General features: G+C 37.5%; 4 protein-coding genes and 1 long non-coding RNA gene across 7 annotated transcripts; 1 reads left to right on the top strand and 4 right to left on the bottom strand.

Annotated features, from left to right (window-relative positions):
- Positions 1–545: 545 nt before the first annotated feature.
- Positions 546–6,736, bottom strand: LOC112295238 (carotenoid 9,10(9',10')-cleavage dioxygenase). Of its 3 annotated transcripts, XM_090244331.1 has the most exons (16): positions 6,244–6,736; positions 5,674–5,736; positions 4,695–5,440; positions 4,483–4,553; positions 4,153–4,167; positions 3,875–3,986; positions 3,659–3,761; positions 3,447–3,509; positions 3,092–3,202; positions 2,726–2,910; positions 2,357–2,492; positions 1,966–2,095; positions 1,726–1,827; positions 1,286–1,552; positions 1,025–1,136; positions 546–896 (listed from the first exon to the last, which is right to left on the bottom strand). In XM_090244331.1, the coding sequence occupies exons 3-16, from the start codon at positions 5,223–5,225 to the stop codon at positions 873–875; spliced, it is 1,962 nt and encodes a 653-aa protein (XP_090100457.1). In that variant the 5' UTR covers positions 5,226–5,440; positions 5,674–5,736; positions 6,244–6,736; the 3' UTR covers positions 546–872. The 3 variants fall into 3 exon arrangements, 2 of the variants coding, with proteins under 2 accessions (XP_090100457.1, XP_024402296.1); XR_016498306.1 differs by having other exon boundaries at positions 1,428–1,552; positions 4,695–5,736; XM_024546528.3 differs by having other exon boundaries at positions 4,695–5,736.
- A 4,358-nt stretch (positions 6,737–11,094) lies between these two features.
- LOC141046482 (uncharacterized) lies at positions 11,095–11,630 on the bottom strand. Its single transcript, XR_012219516.2, has 2 exons — positions 11,503–11,630; positions 11,095–11,321 (listed from the first exon to the last, which is right to left on the bottom strand). It is a non-coding gene; the product is annotated as an uncharacterized LOC141046482 (long non-coding RNA).
- A 135-nt stretch (positions 11,631–11,765) lies between these two features.
- On the bottom strand, positions 11,766–13,826 carry LOC112295239 (profilin-2). The gene is made up of 4 exons (XM_024546531.3): positions 13,758–13,826; positions 13,237–13,437; positions 12,665–12,802; positions 11,766–12,478 (listed from the first exon to the last, which is right to left on the bottom strand). The coding sequence occupies exons 2-4, from the start codon at positions 13,360–13,362 to the stop codon at positions 12,344–12,346; spliced, it is 399 nt and encodes a 132-aa protein (XP_024402299.1). The 5' UTR covers positions 13,363–13,437; positions 13,758–13,826; the 3' UTR covers positions 11,766–12,343.
- A 370-nt stretch (positions 13,827–14,196) lies between these two features.
- On the top strand, positions 14,197–15,842 carry LOC112295028 (DNA-directed RNA polymerases II, IV and V subunit 9A). The gene is made up of 4 exons (XM_024546128.3): positions 14,197–14,299; positions 14,447–14,522; positions 14,679–14,837; positions 15,255–15,842. The coding sequence occupies exons 1-4, from the start codon at positions 14,271–14,273 to the stop codon at positions 15,333–15,335; spliced, it is 345 nt and encodes a 114-aa protein (XP_024401896.1). The 5' UTR covers positions 14,197–14,270; the 3' UTR covers positions 15,336–15,842.
- Positions 15,843–17,155: 1,313 nt separating this feature from the next.
- On the bottom strand, positions 17,156–20,143 carry LOC112294984 (N-alpha-acetyltransferase MAK3). The gene is made up of 4 exons (XM_024546024.3): positions 19,654–20,143; positions 18,295–18,415; positions 17,983–18,038; positions 17,156–17,783 (listed from the first exon to the last, which is right to left on the bottom strand). The coding sequence occupies exons 1-4, from the start codon at positions 19,855–19,857 to the stop codon at positions 17,472–17,474; spliced, it is 693 nt and encodes a 230-aa protein (XP_024401792.1). The 5' UTR covers positions 19,858–20,143; the 3' UTR covers positions 17,156–17,471.
- Positions 20,144–20,944: the final 801 nt, after the last annotated feature.

The following is a 20,944-nucleotide window of genomic DNA, read 5'->3' as shown; positions in this document are numbered from 1 at the left end:
AATGTTATGTTATTTTATAATTTTCAATGTGTTGTATACCTCATCTCATGTTATGTCTACAGCAACAAAGAAAAAAATTAATTGAAAAAAGATTCTCTATGTGCAATATAATAAATTGTTCCAATTTTTTTTATAATTTTTTATATTTCTATAAATATTGTTAAAACAGCACATGACAATCTAACACTTTTTTAGATGCATTTGTACATGCTCACATAACAACCTTTTATTAAAAAACAATTTAATAGCTTGTGAGACAAGTTATTAAACTCTCAAATAAGAGATTGAAATAACATGGTCTAGGTTTTTAGGGTTTCCAAAATGAATAAAAAACATATATATATATATATATATAATCTAGTTTTGTTTTATGGCTTAGAAACGTTCTTAACTTGGAATAGTCATCCAACTATTCTGTTACACTTTTATGTATTCAAATTTTAATACTATTTTTATGTTTTCAAAATCTAGTTAACTTATAATTTGCAAAGCCTAAAATATAAATCAATAAAAAAAATAAAAATAAAAATAAATCCAATCATTAGTACTTTTCAAACAAGTATGATATTGTTTTTATTTTATCAACAATTAGAATCACATGTTGCTTTGTTCAAATACCAAAACCCTCCATACACTTTTGAGGATGTACAATCTAAAACTACACTCCTCGATAATGTCGATATTAAATCAAATTATAAAAATGTCAACAACACTAAATACTGCGCTCTTAAATTTTTCAACAATAAGTGGTGTACTATTCCTCATTTGAATGAATTTATCACAACAGTAAATAAAAAGAAAAGAAGTGATAATTTTTATGTATTTGTTTGTGCTTGTAAAGGGACAAAAATGATATATACAACTTTCCCAATTTATGCTTGTTGTTGAAGCTGCTCCTGCACAGAATGAAAACCCAATGTTGGACGTTTTTAATTTGTTTTAATAGAGTCCTAATGAGAGGGATTATTGGATTATTGGATTATCACTTGTGAGACTACATGCAATATTCATCAAGTTAACTAACCTGTGTCACAAAATAAGCATGGAAACCTTTAGGAATCCGTCCAGGCAATTCTACAACTGCCACTGGTGTTGGCCCCATTGTCTTTGCATCAATGATGATAGCTTCAGACTTCCTATACACATCCCATGCCAATTATTAGTAGACCTTAATTCCCATTTTTTTTAAAAAGAAAGAAACAAACAAAAGTAGAGATAAACATTTTTTTTCTCTTGAAGACCCATTGTAGTAATTAATTTTGTGATTATAATGAGAAGCCCATACCCTGTGTTTAAGTCTTGTACAAATGATATCAAGAAGCCATCGTCTTCTGCTGCATCATTGGCCATACCTCTGTTGTTGGGTACAAAAATTGTGTCACTTGCATAGCAATTGGGTCCAAAGTGAAACACTGTGCAATTGTTACCTTTGGTTTTGTCATCCACTGCTGTATCAGTTGTTGATGGATCCAAGTATAGGTCATACTTCACTATACCTGACATTAGATCCAATTCATTATCAACTACACCACAATAAGTGTAGCGGGTTTTCCTGGAATAGATTGTCACCCACATGGACAAAATCAGTGCAGGGACCATGTTAAGTAATGCAAACTCAACTTTGTTTTTTATGTTGTAACAAAGTGAAAAAATGGTACACTGAAAAATAAACAAGGGAAATGCTACCAATGTGTAAAGCACATGTTTGCAACTGATGCTTTTTACCTTCCTACATAATGTGGATTAATTGTAGGAAATTCAATGGATAGATTTGAGAGCTGCCTTTGGTGGACATGACCGTTTTTGAAGTTCATTCTGTACTCATACCTGCACCCCCAAAATAACATAGTGCATTTAGGAAAAGTTTTACAATGTGGGTGCCACAAAGTTGGCTTGTATTGTTAGATGAGGAACCCACTGTGATTTTTAATGTACAATAGCAAAACAATGGTATTATATGCATACAGTGTAGGAGACCCATAGGAATCTCCGTAGGCCTTGTTCTTTCTCTCCACTCCGAAGTCTGGATTTAGGTCGATACCATCCGTTCTACAGCAAATCAAAATAATCTCATCCTCCTCTTCCCATGCAGCAACTTCACACACAAGAAATTTCTAAATGTCAATACACATGAATTTACCGACAATCTGGTTTCAATTTATGCATGGATGCGAACTAAAAATACTTCAGATGTTTTGTTGTGATAGATGTACTAGAGTATATTGAGGAATTTTCAAAGAACTGAAGGTTGAATAGCATATGGATTTGAATACTAAATTGGCCTACAGTCGGAAAATATGCAACATGTGACTCTAAGACTGCATGGAGGCTCTCTGATAGAATAAATACAACTTACCAGTGTGCAAGATATAACATGTTGGGATTGTGAACCAACGGATCTGTGAATCGTCAGTTGCATATCGTGGTAAGACTCCTAGTCGTGATTCTTTATTGGGATCAAATCTGAAGATGAATCCTCCTTGCGCCATGCCCTGGAATCAGTAGTGATGCAAGGATCAAACACTCACACAACAGATACCTAAAATGGACGCAACCTAGAGTTTCGAGCACACAAGTTTTCTGTGCAGTAACGTCAGATGGGTAGAGAACTAGATATTGTATATAAAGAAATTGTATGTGTGTTTTTTTAGAACATTTTCTGGTTTTTCCTTTTGTAAGCTTAGTTATGGAGGTGGAGTGTAAGCAAATAGAGGATTGGTCTTACCAGAGGATCTAAGACAAGAGGGAGGTCCATGAGGATGGCATAGTTCTCTGTAATTGCGAAGTCATGCGTAATGGTGGTGGTTGGCAATTTTATAAGCACTGGGTCTCTGAGCACGCCTTCTTTGGATACAGTGCGGTAGATCAAGTCTGAAGACTCGGAATGGTACCCGAAAAAGAACATCTCACCTGATATTTTCGTGGCGTTAGCCAACGTTCAGGGGAGGATCATTAAGTATATCTCATGGATGGATGGATATCTATCTATCTATATATATATATATATATATATAGCTTTGGAACAAACTGTCTTACAAAAAAAACCTGTTGCAAAAATGTAGTAACACAGCACCCTTAGTGCATGGAGTACCTGTGACGGGATCAATCTTTGGATGGGCTGCAAAGGAGTGTTGTAATCTCTTGTCGAAATCTTCGAGACCCACTGTTACGAGGTCACCGTCCTCCAACACCTTGATTCTATCTGTTGGTCGAGGCATGATGTCAACACCTATTAGTACCCTCACGATGAACCATTTCTCCAGAATCATACTTAACGAAAGCGCGGGTATCATGGTTGTGTATTTGAGAACGAAGTGGATACTCGGAATGGAGTAACAGGTACGGTTGAGAGCCGGATTTGCACTTAGTCTAGCTTTTGTTAAGTAGGTGTTGGGCTTCATTACTATCGAAGAGTATACTTAAGGTTAGCGGTGTCGTTGACTTACAAGGTTTGTCTCGTTCATGTAGAGCCAAAAGTTTCTTATTATGGAAGACGAGAGACGTGTTGCCTGCACAAGTTTCAAGGTCTACGATTAAATTTCTGGCCAAGGTCACTCAAGATTTTACTTGAATGCGAATCAGCACTTCCATCGCTCTGTGACGGAGAAATAGTTCGTGTCACTTATTCAAAGCGAGCTTCCGAAGTTGACAGACGTACCGGTGCCTGCATAGCCGCTGGATACGTTCAAGACACCCAAGCTCCTCCGCAGGTTCTCTAATGCAATACAGAAATATCCTTTTACGCCCTTCATGTCTCCAACCTGCACCAAAGACAGATAAGAATAATCTCAAAATCTCTGGTGGTTACAGGATTGTGCAACGGGACTTGTAATTCATTCACGACTGGTGTGAATTTGGTGTTAGATCACATGACCTTCCAGAATTTTGGTGCTCCGTAACGCTCCTCTTGTTGCAGTCGAGATGTTCGAACATAACGCACCACGTAAGTGGCCTTGCCTTCACTCAAATGTAATCCATGTATCATCCTGCAAGGCAAGCCCGTGTTATCAGATCATGGAGTGCTGAAAGAGGGCAATTGTTGACGAATTCAGCCCCGTTCCTTATTATCTATTTGATGATTCCTGAGTCGTTTCGTGCTAAAATCCAAGTAACCGGTTTCATCATGAGAATATCAGGAGGTGATTTAGTTACCCGTCACCGTCGAACCTGCCAACGCATCAGAGCCAACTTATCAGTACTCTACTAGGTTCCATGCATAACAATTAAAATATAGAAAGGCAAATCAGACTACTGAAGAGCTGCCGACTAACAACAATACATGAGCAGGACACAACATCGTCAATCACAAGCTTGAAGGTTGTCCGTTGCAGATTCTATGATAATGATAATCATCTGAAATCAACAGTCCAGCCGACATATTCTGAACTTCTCCGATTAAATTCACTACAGAATCATGGAATAACCAGTCGAGAGATGGACTGTTGTCTAGGTTGAGCTGAATGGGTAAGTGCAAAAAATTACCAGTGGTATCCACCAAGAGCCTCGAATCTTGGGTTCGGGCCCACGCGAAAAAACTCACCGAACATGCACTCCTGCCACAACGACGTAACGACTTTCAATAGAATATATTCCATGCAATCAAACTCACTTACAACTCAGGCACGAAGAAATAGAAAGACGTCATTCGAGGAGAACACATCAAAAATCCCACTTGGTTTAGTTTGGTCACGCACAGGTATGGTACCGATGATGCGAAGGGCTGTTGTTGGTGCCCTCTCTGACACAGGAGCAAAGCTGGCCGACAGATAGTAGTTCCATTCCTGCTTGGATGTCGATCCCTTCGCGGTTTCATATATCATTTTTTCGAGAAAATCACAGAACAACGCTGCCCAGTTGATTAGCGACCTGCGCACCACGACCTTCTGCTTGTTGCTCCTGTTCTCATCCTTCTTCCTCCAGCTCGGAATCAGCGATGGTATTGATGTAATCCCCTCCGGCAGACGAATCTCTGGATCACTCACTGGATCTTTCCACTTTGATGTCCCCACCGCAGTAATCGTAGTGTGTTTATGCCGGTGATCCACCCCACTCTTCCGCCGTAGACAAGGTAGTAGACTTGGCCTTGAGACAGAAACTCGCCGCTGGAGCCTCAATCCATGCCCTGAAGACGAAGCAAGGCTGTCTCTTGAACCCCCAACAAGCTGCGGCAATTCTTGTGCCCCCACTGCACCAATGTGTCTCGAGGGACTCAGCGACTCAGCCATGGTGACAACGCTCGAGATGACTGATGGTCGCCAGTGTCAACGCAGCCTAATTTATACCCACATTCCTTCCTGATGCGGATTGAAACTTCTCCACAAATTTCTCGCTTTGCCAATTGAAATATGAAGCGGTTGTAATTGGCAACTTCAAATGCGCGTAATAGAGTCGCAACACGAACGTTTTTTCGTTTGGAAGTAGTTGAGGTGAATTACTGAATCTATAATATGAAGACAGTGTAAGGAGTCCTTTAGCTGATGTACGGCATACTGTAACTTTTTCTGCTTGTAAGCAGTACAAATATATTTTAGGTGGATGGATGGATAGCAAGGCAGAGAGGAAGAGATGGAGAGCTTCCTTGAATGATGCCAGTGAAACAGAGTTGACGAGACACAAACGGGCACTAGTGTGTTGCTTCTGATGGAGGGAATGTCTGAAGTGGTGGGCACTCACTTGTTCCGCTTTCTCAGCTATCACTAATGTCCGATTCTCCCCTGTGAAAATATCCACCCCAGTCTGTTCATCTCGCACGAAATCATGTGTTAGTGCTTGATCGTCAATGCCAATCACCCATGTCTCGCTCATGCACTTGCGATCCTTCTCGATGTGCCCAAGAACAACTATCGGTGATAGATCTAGTTAACGAGCAAGCTTAGTCTCGCAAGTTCAGGCGGTTGATTAGCATTGTGAATGTTGCAATCAAATGGTGATACTACCGCTTGAGGGACTAATAACTAGCGAAAGTGTATGTAAGCCGAACGCAGAAGCTTATGAACCTTGAAATCATCTCAAATGGTCGCGAAATCCTTCCGACACATTGATCCAATATATCATCAAACATGACAGCCTAAGAGTTATGCTGAGAATTCAAATGGAAGCGCAATGGAGATCACATCGTGAGGTGCGATACCACTGCATCTTATCTGCTGCTTCCAGTTTCCAGCTCCTTTACAATGAGTACATGAAGACTAGTGACGGGACCCAATTGACCAGAATGGTGCGATTGAAAGAAAGCGCTCGTACCTGTCATGATGATTGGCGAAGGAAGCCTAACGCGTGCAATATGCCGGGATGTGATCCTTGCTAGATGCTTCACAAAATGCACTGCACAAGGAAAGGATGGCAATGGCCACAGACAAAGTCTCTTAAAATCACACTCCTTCCAGCTCTGTGACTAGAGAAATCCGAGCATTGTCACAAGAGGACACTCCGCATGGACCTATGACGGAAGCTCTCACACTACTACCTCTCATTTATCAACCCACCAGCTGGAGAGCCGAGGTACGATTGCACAATTCACAACAAGAAATCGATGCCACTCGAAACTACACACCTTTCCCTCAGCTCACGACCTATACGCAGTGCCAAGCAATAATGACACAATGGGAAGAGAGATTTCCTCGAGTCCGTCATCGACAGGAGCAGGTGATGGGGGGGCTGAGAAAACCGGCGATGAATCGCATGGGCGCCTGGCGCTATCAGAACTCAGAACGAATCCTGAAACGTGATAAACGTTGGAGCATTGGCATGGTTTGTCGATCACGAAGCTCTCTAAAGTAGAGTCCAGATCAGCCAACCCCTCCAAGAGACTGTACCGCAGATGCGGATACCCTCCACGGTGGACTCCCACAGCCAGATAGATGTGACGACGACGCGACAAAGGTGCCGTAGCTGCGCGGCAACGCTAAACTGCAAAGCCATTACGACTCGGCGTGAGCAGATGTAAACAACAGTCGCACCTCGTCGTCCCCGTCTTCGTCTTCGTCGTCGTCGTTTTCGCTGCTGCGATACGATTTCTCCCACTTGAAAGTGTTGGCATGGCTATTGGGCACTGAAGTAAGTCGGCCGAGCAATTATCTCCAGCGAACAATCATCGTTCCGTGGAGTGCCAGACTCTCTCATTCCGGCACACCTGCCCACTCCTCATGTAGCACCGAAGTTGTAAGGTGTATCTATCTACATCTCCCCCACTTGGCAAGTGCCAAACCTGAGTTTTAGGGTGGTTTTACAACATCTAAAACAAGCATTTTTCGGTGACTGAAGGGACAAATGGGAGTTATGGTAGGAAAGTGACCTGGGGCTAAAATTGGAGAAGGGAATGATATAGAGGTCTCTTCTTAAGAATAGAGGTCTAGGATTGCAACTTTTTGTTTGGCACAGAATGCATCATGATAATCAAATATTTATTCAAGGTGTGCATGGTTTGTGCAAGTTAGATATTGCATGAAATATTGGATGTTATATGTGATATTAAAGAGAATCGAATTTGGTATTGTGAAGGCATTTGGTGTGGATTGTTACAAGAGGTGGCAATCAATATTTTAAGAGATTGAAGATTATGAAATTAAAAGCAGATTTCTCAGAGATTTTGCAATAAAAAGAGATTAAAGAGATTTTTGAAGTTGTAGCAGTATGTGAGGTGAACTTCTCATCAATGGTTTTATATGAAGAAGTTGCTGGTATCTCAAATACTGAAACCTAGAGAAAGTTAATGCATTTTTATTCATTGAAGAGATAGAATACAAACCTAGAAAGGTTGAAGGAAAAGTGGACCTTTAAAATTTTTCAAAAGAGGATTGTGAAGAAGATACAAAAGTCAAAAGACAAGACTAAAAGTAAGAACAATTAGTTTTGTGGGACTGAAGATCCTATTATCACTATATCTAAAAGTCTAATAGAAGATATTATTAATAGGGCCATTAAGCGGGTTATAGATGAAGAAATCAGCTAGACATTGTATGACACACTAATTTATGCCGAAATAAATTCTCTAAAAATACTTGTCGAAGATAAGATTAAATTGTAACTAAAGTTGTATAATTCTATGAGAATTTTCTACATCTTTATATGTTTTTATAACGTTAAGGATAAATGTTACATAAGACCAAGAACATTTCTTTTTAAAGTCCTTGCAGTTTTTAAGAATAATAAAAAAATTAGCAATCTAAAAATATGTACTGATTGTTAAGCAATCAACAAAATCATTGTTAAAAACAACAATCTACTTTCAAGAATAAATGATTTTTTTAGATAGACTAAGTATGAGCAGAAAATTAAGTCAGATTTATCTTAATTTAGAACATTACCAAATTTGTATGATAGAAGGAAACACTGATGAAAAAATAAAAATAAGAATAAAAAATATGTATAATTTTTTGTAGTACTGTCTTTTGGATAATATTTTGTACAGGGTAACTTCACCACTCTCATACATACAATTAATTACCATAAAAACAAAAAAAATTCAATTATTTAAAATTTTAATATTGTAATCTCTTCTAATATTAAAAAATAAAAACATAAAAACATAAAGATAGTTTTTTTTTCAATTTTAGAAAACTTAAATGCAATAAATTATATTTAAACTTAAGAAAACAAATTATAAATGTTTCAAAGTATGTGGTTTTTTTATTTCTTTTCTTTACAAAAGAAAATGAATCTGTTGGATAGAACAACAAATATGATGAGGTTCCTTAAGCTTAAAACAATTTGGTATTATAAAAATAAAAATAAATAAATAAATAAATTTTTTAAATATCTACAGCTTGATCAAATATTTAAAGTGCGTTTGAATGCAAGAGATTTTACATTAAAAAAGTCTTAGTCAAAAACTATATATATATATATATATATATATATAATTTAAATTATTTTTAATGCTTTATATAATTAAATTTAAAATAATTTTTTATATTATGACTCATTTGCTATCAGAAATGGTTTAAGATTTAAAAATATTCAAAAATAAAGATTAACGTATTATACTAGTAATGCTTTTAAACTTGTTAGAATTAAAGAAGATAAAAAATAAAACTATGTATATATGTATATATATATATATATATATATATATATACATATTTTTTCCTTTTATATTAAGACACTGTAAAATGAAATATCAATCTATTTGAATTAACTAATTTTACAATACATTTCAAACATATGGTATATTAGAATATTTAAGAGTATTTGTAAAACACTTATATTATCCATTGTAATGTCATCTTGATATATTATTAATAAATAAAATAATACAAATTTTATCAACGTTTAATATTGAAGATTACATTGCAATTTAGAGATAAATTTTTTTCAGCAATATCTAGTTAGGTTACTGAATTATGTTATTTCAAATCAATAGTGTTTTATTTATTCTGAGAACTTTAAACCATATCAAATCAGGAGGGATCTTTACTAATTCAAGGCATATAATTTGTTTTTAAGAATTTGTAAATGTGTATTTGATTTTAAGTTAAGAATATTTGGAAATTTTATATCAATTATAAAAGTTGGCAAGAAAAGAAAATATCATGGAATATAATAAAAAAAAACAAATTACACTTATCAAATAGTACAAGATGCTTTTCTAACAACACCATTGGCAAAACATGCAAATTCATGAAAATTCTCTTTATTAGAGAACATGTTTTGTTGTATCTTTCTTGTAATTTTCTAATACTTTTTTATACATACAATAAAATATTAAATATTTTTGCCTTTTGAAGTTATTAAAGAATTATGTATTAGATAATTTTAATATATCATAAATTACAATTTAACTGATTTTTACTTCTTAGATATTTTTTATTATAAAATTTACAATAGTAATATTTAATATTTTAAAATATAAGAATTTTATAAAAATTATCATATAATATTTGTAAAAAATATATAAATCAAGAGATGTATATATATTTATAGACATGATTAAAATCTCAATAATGTTAATAGATCTTTAAAATATTCTATTGATATATTTTGTCTAAACATTTTTTGGAAATCTGTAATAAGAATTTAGTTAATGTGACTTTAATGTGAAGTAATACTAACTGTAACTTAGTAGATTTTTCTAAAAATTAGAAGATTTTAGAAGCATTTGAAAATTTAGAAATGATAAAATATGTAATAAAGTGTATTGGTCTATATAAAAAAATTAAAATTTTAGCTTGTTACAAAATACTTTACTTCTATGATAAAATACAAAATTTCAAATTGTTATAGATATATAACAAATTTATATCTTGCAACCTAGTTTGTTTTAAAAAATCTTCAAATGTCTTTTCTGTTGCTACTAAAGCATAGTTTATATGAAATATTCTATTAATAGTTGCATAATATATTTTTAAATTTTTAAATTTTTGGAAGAAGTTTTTGATATCTATAGGACTATAACTCTCATTAACAACAATAGATTATATTAAGTATCAACCATTGCACATATTAGAAATTATAACATTTCTTCGCAAAGATATTTGTTTTAAATTTTATTTCAATTATTTTTCTAATTCTCTGTGGATTTGTTGATAATATCAAGTTATTTTCAATTGTAGTTTTTTAAATTTATTAGTTCATATTTATGTATATATATATATATATATTTTTAAATTCTAACTTCTAAGTTTACAATCTACTCATATATGATATTTACTTTACTTTTTATTTATTGACTCTAAATATATAATCATCCCATTCATATTGTCAATTTTAATATTTTATAGTTCATTTTTCCAATTTTTTAATTTAAAAACAAATTTAAGTAATGCAACTATAATATATTCGTATAAAACTGTGCAAAAAAGTTAATTATTTATAAATATTACAATATCAATGCAAAATTATTGCTTTGAAAATCTATTATCTTATGCTTGGTTATTCTATATTATTTCATTATTTCACCATATTATATTTCATTATTGTTCTACATGACATGAACAATGTCTCCAGAACTTTCATTAGAATTTACACAATACTATCAACAAAAGTAACGACTTTTAATAAAAAAACTAACTGCTGTAGGAGAATAAAAGCTTCTCATTTTAAAGGAACAAAAATTTTAAGCCTTCAATTTGTAGGTAGGAAAAAGTGAACTTCTGATAATATAAAGTGGCTTACGAGGATCTAACACCGTTCAAATTCAAATTCAAGTGTATTATGTACATCATCAATTTTGCTCATTACCAATGCAAAAATGGAAGTAAATAAGTTATAAATTGAATTTGTTATGTCTCCACGTCTGGTTCATGTAAGTAAGCACATGGGTGAGGCCGTGGAATACGGGAAAGAACCACGGCTCAATTTCTGCAGTACTCGTGTTTCTGCTTCTGTAGAGCACATATCGGGAATAATATAACTTTCACCTCACAGAATGCTCAGTTAGATAAAGAACGATGAACAGAACTACCAAAAAATACACAACCCCAGTTCAAATACTTCACTCGTCTACAAGGCACTCTTCGTCGTAAGATGATGCACATAAAGAATAATGCCGGGTTTAGTACTCACTTGTGATGCATCGGGCTGAACTTACATGTAAATCTGACAGAACCAAGAGATAGAAACAAAACCAAAGTGAGAAACGAGAGAACTTGGCACGTTCTAAAATATGCCATTCCATTCATGCAAAAAACTTTGCAAATCAAACTGCAAAAGTTGATCAAATGATTCAACATCAACGTCCCCATAACTCCAATGAAAAATGAGCCCATTCATCAGCAGGGAGAGAGCGAGCATTCTCTCGTCACATAATCATAACACAGGACAAAATGTACATGACAAAGTTGAAGGATGTTCATTGATTTTGCGGTGATCATGACAACAGAAGAGTTAAAATATGACTCTTCGCATAGTAAACGGCACAGAGAACCCCTCACATACTAACTCACGGACCAAAACAAGCATAACGAGATCGGAGACATAGACGCCGCCTCCCATCACAGCTGTCCAAACACCACGAACATGTTAAGAGACGGCGTACGCAGCACCACCTAATTAAGCGACTTCCTCGCTTTAACAAACCCAAAGCCAAAAGACCCTTCCATCAACACACGATGCTCGAGAATCATGCCCGCACGAATGCTGCAAGACATCATTGATCTTCACTGAAACCTCTGAACATAGCTCAAATGCTCTTCCCTCACTTTGTCATCCTCAAGTACTGGTACCGCGCACATAGTCGACACCTCAGACCTCGATGAAGCGCTACCAACCCACGCAACAGCTTGTAGGCAACTCACGTACATTGCTAACCCATTTCAGAGGACAATAATACAACCTCATACCCATAACAATACTTCCAGACCCTGGTCAAATAGATATTGTCCCAAAAAGACTGAACACTACCACTTCAAAGTCCTTGTTCAAACAGGTATTCACCAAGCTTCTCCACGGCAATGTTGCATTCACCAGGGGTGCAAGGTTCATCATATATCCCAATAACAAATGCGCTGTTCGTCTTCCTTATCGTGCAACCTCCAGGACCCTGTCACATAAATGAAAATTCAGTTGTTGGGATTCGCAAGTAACACGGAGAGCATCTACTGGCCATAGCATACTGAAGTATCCGCCAGGAAACTCTAATCGAGAAACGTCAATGACAAGTAGAGGTAGCATCCAAATATAGGAAATTTTCAGCATGTTTAAGCGTTCATGGGGAAGCGCAACCTACCTTCTTTCCGCGAATGACAATGCCTGGGTCACCTTGCAGAACCATGTACTTGGATCCTCCCAGAAAGAGCCCATTCTGGGCCAGAGGACTGTTCTCCTCAAATCCATTCAGAAGTTTGTCCACCTCCTCAGGGCTCAACTGCGAGATCAAACCGCAATGATTGGATAAAACTAAGTTCATCCCGGATCTTGACACCACAGAAGACATCTTACTACAATCAACAGTGCTCTCAAACCAATTCGCAAAATAATACTCTCCCCCAGGATAATCAAGCGCACAGGACATTTGTCTCAGCTCGAAGTCAATCACAATTCGGATTCCCATGCGTCGGGACTAAAAGATCATTACTCCAATTCAAAAGAGGGAAAAAGACATCTTTCAAGATAACTTCAGTACCATGGTGATCTCCAATTTCACATAATTTAGAACACAGATCTTGACAGTTCCATTCAGTCGTACTGCAAGGCGTTAGATCACTCCACTAGATCTCACATTCCTACTTCAAGACTCTGACACCTCAATTAACTTCAAAGGGCAAAGATCGAATCAGATCTCCGACCACAGATCCCTACCTGGGGGAAGTTCTCGCTCTGAGCCCAAACACTTCCATTATGGCCAATGATGGCAGCAGCTGCCAGCGAATGGCCAGGAGAAATCTCGTACATCAAGTGATCGTCAATGTATGATTGCCAAGACATGATTGCTGCCGGTTACTCCTGCTGCACAAGCTCCTAGTAGCACTCAATTGAGCCCTTAAGTTGCGAACTAAAAACCTGCACCAAAACATCCTCGGATTACCACCACCACCAATAACAACGAAAACCTCACGTCACATCAACCACCCTGACCATAATCACTGCCAAGAGTTCGCGATGCGACATCCGCTACACAGTTCGACACCAGATTCGAAAAGCGATTGCATTACATTCACCACAAACAATCAAAATAATAAAAAATAAAAAAAAACCACGGAATACTACACTGGGACGATCCAGGGGCCCTCCTTACGTGCCCTAAGCGAAAAACGACTCAGGACAGTTCCAACACCACCATCAGCGTGAAGCTACGCAAAGACATGGAGTACACTACTCACCGAGCGCGATCGGGACCGAGGCAGCAGAGTGAAGCAACTCAACACAACACAACACAGCGAGCGATACACAAACGCGGGACTATCTCAGCATAGGGGGGAGACGGGGTAATTAGGGCTGCAGAGCAGGGCCGGACACCTGACACAGATGAATGTTTAACTCGAGTATCATCCATAATTATTCATCCCAAGTCTCGATCCTTCGCCTGATGTCCAATCCTATCGATGATCATCCACCCTGACCGCGCAGTCATCCACACGTCTTCCATCATATCGATGATCATCCGTTCAAGATGGCGTGTGTTTCTAATAACGAATGATATGTGGATGATAAGTGGATGATAAGTGGATGATACAAAGTAACATTCATCGATTTGTCTCGTGAGTAGAGTGTTTCCTGTGTCTTCAGTGCCCTCTCGCTACTCAGGTTGTGTTTTTTGCTTTCGCCGTTGCATCCGTTTCGAGTTCAGCCGAATTTTCAACGTTTGCTGCGACGTTCGATACTAATCCGTCACCATGAGTACCATGAAGTTTTGTCGAGAGTGGTGAGCGCTCTTGCCTCCAACTTCCTTCATTTTTTGGGGTTTTTTTTTGACTTCTTACTGGTTTTAAGGTCTGGAACCACTTTGGAGAGCTTTCGTCCAATTGCGATGCTCACGTTGTTTGAGGTGGTGGTGCTTGGTGCGTGGCAGTAACAATATTCTGTATCCGAGAGAGGATCGGGATAAGAAGGTTTTGCTCTACGCCTGCCGAAATTGTGACCACCAGGTGAGTTGACTTGTTGACAGCGCTTGTTGTTCAAGGTGTTAGGGTTTAGGACGTGGGAAGGGCAGACGATGTGAAGGTTTTGAGGTTGGGGTTTTAGGGTAAGGTGTTGTGGAGGTGCCTGTGAGCTTGAATTGTGAAGTGTTGTTGCTTGAGCAGGAGGTTGCGGACAATAATTGCGTGTACAGAAATGAGGTGCTCCACAGTGCAGATGAGCGGACTCAGGTGCTCCAGGATATTGCTTCGGACCCTACGCTGCCACGTACCAAGAATGTGCGCTGTGCGAACTGCCAGCACGGAGAGGCAGTCTTCTTCCAGGCACGCCCTCTCTACTCCTGTGGTTGAAATTCACTTTTTTCTGCGTTTGACGATGTGTTGAACTTACGGTGTGTTGAATTGAGAGATTTTGAGGATAGGGTCTTAGTCTCCAGAGCATTTTCCAACCTTAATCAGCAAGATTTTTTTTTTGTTGTTGTGATGTGCCTGACTTCGAAGTTCGACTGAAAGTACCACAGTACAATACTGATATCCCAGTCTCTTAGTAAGATTTAGATGTCCTCCGTACCGCATTTGCATCCTCTACAACGCCTTTTCTTGCTCCAAACAATAAGTGTTAGTAATGTATGTCCAATTTGAATTGGTAAGTTGACTGAGAGGAAGCGAAGTATTTCTTCATACTGTCAGTCTATTCAGCTTTTCGTCATTCTAACTATTCAAATTGTGCGTTTAATGCAGGCTACTGCTCGTGGAGAAGAAGGAATGACGCTGTTCTTCGTGTGTTGCAATCCAAATTGTGGCTACCGTTGGCGTGATTAATGTGACAAGTGTGCCACAAGTCAGTGTCCCATAAATGACCGTAAGTTTGAGACACCTTTGTTCTGTGCATGGGTGGTCATCGCATGCTGCTGTTTTATCTGGAGGAATCTATCTAGAAAGGTTGTTATTTCTTACAATCGAATGACGCTAAGTTTTGAAGAAGGGAGCCTTCCATTGTAGTACCAAGTAGTGATCTTTAGAATAATTCTAAGATGTGGGAGGTTTTCGTTCGAGCGATGCCACAAGACCTGGTTGCGAGCGGTTCAGAATGAGTGGCAAAATTCAGAACTGGGTTTTGAAGCTTCAGCTATAATTAGAAAAAAACAACTTACGCTCTTTTCTTATTGACTGGGAGATAATGCTATGTAGTCCTCTAGCATTCGCATGGTGTGACATTGTGACATACAGAACACGGCCTTCGCTTCGTATGAGGCGTTTGTACAATTTGCAAGTTGATACTGACCCAGTTTCCCAAACATATTAATCAACAAATGTATCGTGGTGATAGACTTGGATTTCTGTGCTGTGTGTGCAATACAACAATCTTTGTGCATGTGACCGGGTCTCTTAATGCGGCCTAGTACGCCTGAATAATTCTTCAGCTTCTTGGAATCCACGGTCATTCTACAGGTGCAAGCACAAATGTACTAGTTCATAGACCCTGCATGATCTTTTTATCAGATTGAGTTATTCGATATCAAACTTCATGTGACACTTAGATCTTCTTAGGAATCTAGAATGTGTTCAACAAGTAATCTACATTCAAATCACTTGATGTGGATGAAGTTGCATTTGTTATTGGTTTTACTTCAAGTATACACAGGATTGCACAAATTCCACAAGAATGAATTTACAAAACCAAGTTGCAATCAATGAAACGAAAACTACCTTCTCATTTTGAGAATTGATACAATTGTGGTCTACATATACACATGAATGTATGTATATATGTATTATGTAGATTCTTTCATTTGGTTCACATTTTCAAGAATGACATGTACATAATAAATGATGTGTACACAAAAAATTGGTGTATTTCTAAGCGATTAATTCTATAAATCATAATACTGTTAATGAAAAGAATGTAACGCATCAAATAATGTGTATTTTGGTTGATTTGATTGTGTGGTTAAGGTAAATTATATATATATATATATATATATATGTATATATATATATATTTGAAATATTTTCGCTTTTAGTGGTATCAACCTCTTTACAAAGATGGTTTATAACGTGAGTTGTATGTTTCTTGGACTCATCAATTATGAATGATATTATTTCTACCATAATTTACTACTTAAAGTAAATTGATGATCATTTTGTTTGTAATGCAAACACACAGACCTAAATTTTTTCAAAAATGTCTTTTATTTAATTTGATATTATAAAAAAGGCAAAACACATTTTTTGGTTAGACTTAAGAGTATGCATGCTACCATGTAAGAGTAAAATAAAAATGTTAACAAGTTCTTATTTCATTCAATTTCAATCATTTTTTAGAGAAAAGTTAAGTTTGAACCTTGAAACAATAAAAACTGATTAAGTAATTTTAAGCTCAATCTTTGAGTTGTCTGAAGCTTCAGAACTTCAATGTTTATAAGGGAAAAGAAAATTAAAAAAATCGAAGTAGCATTTTCTTCAATGTGTTCCTATATATGGTATTCAAAGGTAAATACGTTTGGATTATGAAGAAAAGCAGCAAAGATCACAGCACTACGTGTCATGTTATGTTGTACATACTTTCAGACTACTTCAAGCCTTGAGAAGATGCAAATCACATGGAATATCACAAAATTCAGATGAAAGTGGTCTTTGCATGGCGCAACTAATGTTCATAAGAACTATCATTTCAATATAATCATAAAGCACAACATAATTTGATTCAAGACATAAGAATCTCACAAGACAAGACAAACTATTGCAGCCAATCTCACAAATGAAGAGGCCTATCAATGCCATCAAAGTCTAATATAAGTCCTGGTAAGGTTCAAGCCTGAGACACTGATGTTGAGAACACACGGCAATGAGCTGGAGTATGTTTTCAGATCCACTATAGATAAAATGTGTGTTGCACCAAAAAATTCCAAGATAAGCAGGCATGAAGAAAGACTGACCTCTCTGAATACAAATAAATTAGCTATACATATGATATTGAGAAGCGTGGGAGTGCCCATGATCATGCCCACCACAATGTTGGTGGTCGTGAGGGTTATGGCCGTGGTGGTGGTCAAGTTTCGAGCAGTCGTGCACTTGATAAGATTCCATATTGTAACCCCCTTCTAGGAATAAGCTATTGGTGTCAGGCGGCCGTGGGAACAGTAACTTCAACCGGTAAGCATCGACACCGTTCAGATAGTACCTGTGAAGCCGTTTAGCGCGGATAAACCCAAGGTTGCCATACAGTGTTAGAGCTCCTAGGTTCGTTACCTCAGCTTCCATAGTCACCTGCAACAAATTAAGCTCAGATCAGCATAACAAGCTTAACATCGCAGAGGAGGAATCTAGTAAAGAATATGCACTCACATTGGTTCCAAGCAAGACATATCGGACACAAAAAGGTATAATAGAGACTGTTATAAATACAGCTCTATTTGCACTCAAAATCAAACTCGGGCAATTGCACTTGAGTAGGGTTACAAAGTACCTCGTCGCATCCCGCGTCGTGCATGACTTGAACACAGCGAGTGACCAATTCTGTAGCTGCAGAACCCGCTAAATTGGATGAGAAAGGGCATCCTTCAAAGCATGACAAACAGGAGAACTCTCCCTGAATCTGGACCACCACCGATGTATAGTATGCAGCCGAAGGACGTATACATACGAACATTGCGAAAAAGAACGCTAAATTTACTTAATAAAGGTGTTACGACTCCTAGTCGGTGCCTCGGACACATTCACTGAAGTAAATGAAAAACACAAATGTGTTCCATCTTGGCTGTCGAAAGATAATGCTTACCAACGCCTTTCCCTCGGTGCTGCTTGACAACAACCAGCATGGCAATGTAGCCACGAAATGTATTTCGATGTTGCTCCATCTTGCAGACAATTGTGCCGATGCACTTTCCTTCATGCAAAGCCTGAATGATGCATGACTAGAATGAGCATATATAACAGCTATGGTAGTTTCCTACCCTAAAACATGCAGTAGGTCAAATATAAAGAACGGAACGAAAACCACGGGAAGCTGGATTGAATTCGAGATAGTAAAAGCACAAACCTTACAACCAATAATCTTGTAACAATTACTGATCTAACGAATCCATAGATTAGTAAAAAGTGAAAGCATCTGTGTTCCTCAAATTTACAAATCAAAAAGACCACCTAAAATTCATTTTCCAAGCCAAGCCACCGACACAAGACTTCAAACCAGAAACATGCCCGACATTAGCATTTTCAGCATGATCATGCGGCTTAAAATCTTCCATTCATAATGCACAAGCTATCGCATTGAGGACTAAGATGTGAAAGGGCCAACATATTCTAGAATCATCTTGGTTCATTTAGGACATATAGAGCACGAAACCGCTTCATGCTAACCAAAGCCTCGATTGTATCCAACAATTGAGTGGCCTCAGTTTTCCAACTATTTACAACAAGGGGTACGCATACAAAGGTCAGCCAGTTCTGTACTATCCCAGAACGTGTATAAATTAGAGCTCCTACCGCAAAATAATTTCATGGATGTTGCAGTCATCTTAGTTAGCAAAGGCAGAGCATCAAGCGCTGCAGGGCAAAATATAATTCACAGAAGACAAAAAATAACTCTGGTATATTCCTAGAACACCGGCGACCAACGAAAAATGTAGACAACCTCTTGTAACCGAAAATCAAATGCTCAACTCAGATAATTTGTTCCCCAAATTAGATACCAGAATATATTTCTCAAGACGCAGTGTTCAATGTCTATGCAAAAGCATTGGTCACCAAAGAAAACACATGGAGAAAACACTATTTATTCTGATACACCTCAGCGGCAGGTAAAATATCAACTCATTACAGAAAGCCCACATAGGTCTCCGAAAAATAAATTACACTTTAATTCATCATCCAACTAACTGCAGGAACTGAATTCGGACTTGCAACTAGGGTTTTGTTCCAACACCTCACCGTCCGAGGTCTCAACCGTGGCGACGAGTGCAAACAATGCTCTCTTCAATCGACAATAAAGCTCGCACTCTCGTCGAATACATTATACCCTACTCATCAAAAATCACGCTCGCAACCCACGTCGTAAATCATACAACCCAGAAGTCAAATTTCCCAGCATAAACTCATAAGACCCTCGTAAGTGAGTGAGAATTCGCAAATAGCTTACCAGGAAGCAGAGGTCAGGCCAAAGCGTAATGAAATAACGATAAGTGAAGATCGAGTAGGGCTCCGACAACTCCTGGTCAATCAGCGCCATGATGTCCGGCAGCTGCCTCTCGTCTTTGTAAGAGACATACTCAATGCGGCCGCTCCCCAAACTCTCACCACTCTTCGTCCCTGCGTCCGCCTCCTTCACTTCTGCTTCCACCATAGCGACCCAATTCTTCTAACGCCACGCCAGTGAAGATGGTGCGGTTGCTTCACTCCTGACGTGCCTCCTGCCAATCCTGAAATGCTCTGAACTGATCAACAATGGCGCGCATTCGCAATGAAAATCCGCATACCTCACAAAACAACACTGTGATGATCAGGAGGGTGTAGAAGTGATGATCTGCGCAGAGCAATGACAAGACCAAGACGAAGGAACAGAATGTGATGGTGTGCTCCGACACCGCAAAACACAGCCCCCCTCCCCCGCTCACGACCAATCCTACTTCTCCTAGAGTGAGTGAGTGCAGAGACACACACACTCTTCCTTTGGAATTGCTCATACCGAAGTTCCATCCATCCTTCTTGTTCATCCATGTCTCGGTCTTCGTCCTCATCCACAATCTTCATCCAACAGCTTGGATGATACATGTACATTGAATTTATTTAGGGAAATGTTAAATAAACCCATGCTTTTACTAAATAGATTCACCCTTGATGAAGAATATGGTAATCATGAATGTGGTTGGTTTTTTTTATTGGTTGCAGATATAATATTAAATTTTGATATAAAAGAATTTTTTTTATTGGTTGCAGATATAATATTAAAATTCTTCTTTATTTATTATTATAATTTTTTGACACAACTATAGCATATCTAGTATATTAGAGAAGTGTATGGCATTTAAGGACCTTGGACATAAAAATTTTGGCAATAAATGAAGTTTTAATATTATGAGTGGACTATATATTACAATTACTTAGTAGTTAAACTAATATGTACAATTATGCCACCATAAGGAAGAATAGAATTCCTCCTTTTGGATTTATTATATCTAATACCTAATATATTCTTGGTTGTCCATGTTTTATTCTAACTATAAAGCATGGTTTCACCATTATTAGGTTCTTTGTAAGCTCTTAATTTAAATCAAACATTTTTCTATATGAACTTAGAGTTATTATCATGGAAATAATTTTAAGTAGAAAATTTCTAAAATAATAATAAAAAAATATACAATAAATAGAAAAAAAATTAGTTATATATAAATACCACAAAAATGTACTAATATATAATAAGAAATCAAACA

This window comes from Physcomitrium patens, chromosome 18 (assembly GCF_059467195.1).
Source record: "Physcomitrium patens ecotype Gransden chromosome 18, ASM5946719v1, whole genome shotgun sequence".
NCBI classification, from domain to species: domain Eukaryota; kingdom Viridiplantae; phylum Streptophyta; class Bryopsida; order Funariales; family Funariaceae; genus Physcomitrium; species Physcomitrium patens.
This window is presented reverse-complemented; position numbering and strand designations above follow the sequence as displayed.